This window comes from Loa loa, assembly GCF_000183805.2.
Source record: "Loa loa unplaced genomic scaffold supercont3.5717, whole genome shotgun sequence".
Taxonomy (NCBI): Eukaryota; Metazoa; Nematoda; class Chromadorea; order Rhabditida; family Onchocercidae; genus Loa; species Loa loa.
Genome location: NW_018113887.1, coordinates 1 through 512, shown reverse-complemented (window position 1 = coordinate 512; position 512 = coordinate 1). Strand labels below are relative to the sequence as shown.

Sequence of the window (512 nt, the reverse complement as noted above, 5' to 3'; positions counted from 1 at the left end):
ACCTGGTTTGTATCTTGGTAAAGGTTTATTATATTTATTTTGTCAATTACGATATTGTTGTCCATTGTATTGGGATTGATAAAGTCGGAGTTTCTCGAATCAATTGTTTCGTTAGACTTAAATGTAAATGCCATTTGAAGTTCATCAACAATGCTGTAAACGTCAAAGACGCGTGCTTGGTAATATCCAGTCTTTCGATATAAACATTCACAGCTTCTGTTTTATTCCATAGAACAATACTTGTATTAGTTATACATTTTCCGCTTTGTGTGAGGCAATGTTGGGTAGTATCGAGATCCGATATTGTTTCTCTTCCATCATAGATGAATATTTCTCCTTCTTGTAATGGAAGTTTGTTGTTGATTGGAGTCGAATTCCAAACCATCCATAGGAATATTGCACATTGTTTACGGTTCCCCATTGATTTGGAGATATCTGTTGGAAATTCTTGTCGCTTAATCTTTTCTTATCGAGCACTTTACAAAAGTGTGAGGTAACTGCCGAAACAGTGG

General features: G+C 35.4%; 1 protein-coding gene across 1 annotated transcript; it reads right to left on the bottom strand.

The window, feature by feature from the left end:
- Positions 1-46: 46 nt before the first annotated feature.
- On the bottom strand, positions 47-421 carry LOAG_19343 (hypothetical protein; the record flags this gene model as incomplete). The annotated part of the gene is made up of 1 exon (XM_020451984.1): positions 47-421. The coding sequence occupies one exon, from the start codon at positions 419-421 to the stop codon at positions 47-49; it is 375 nt and encodes a 124-aa protein (XP_020304208.1).
- Positions 422-512: the final 91 nt, after the last annotated feature.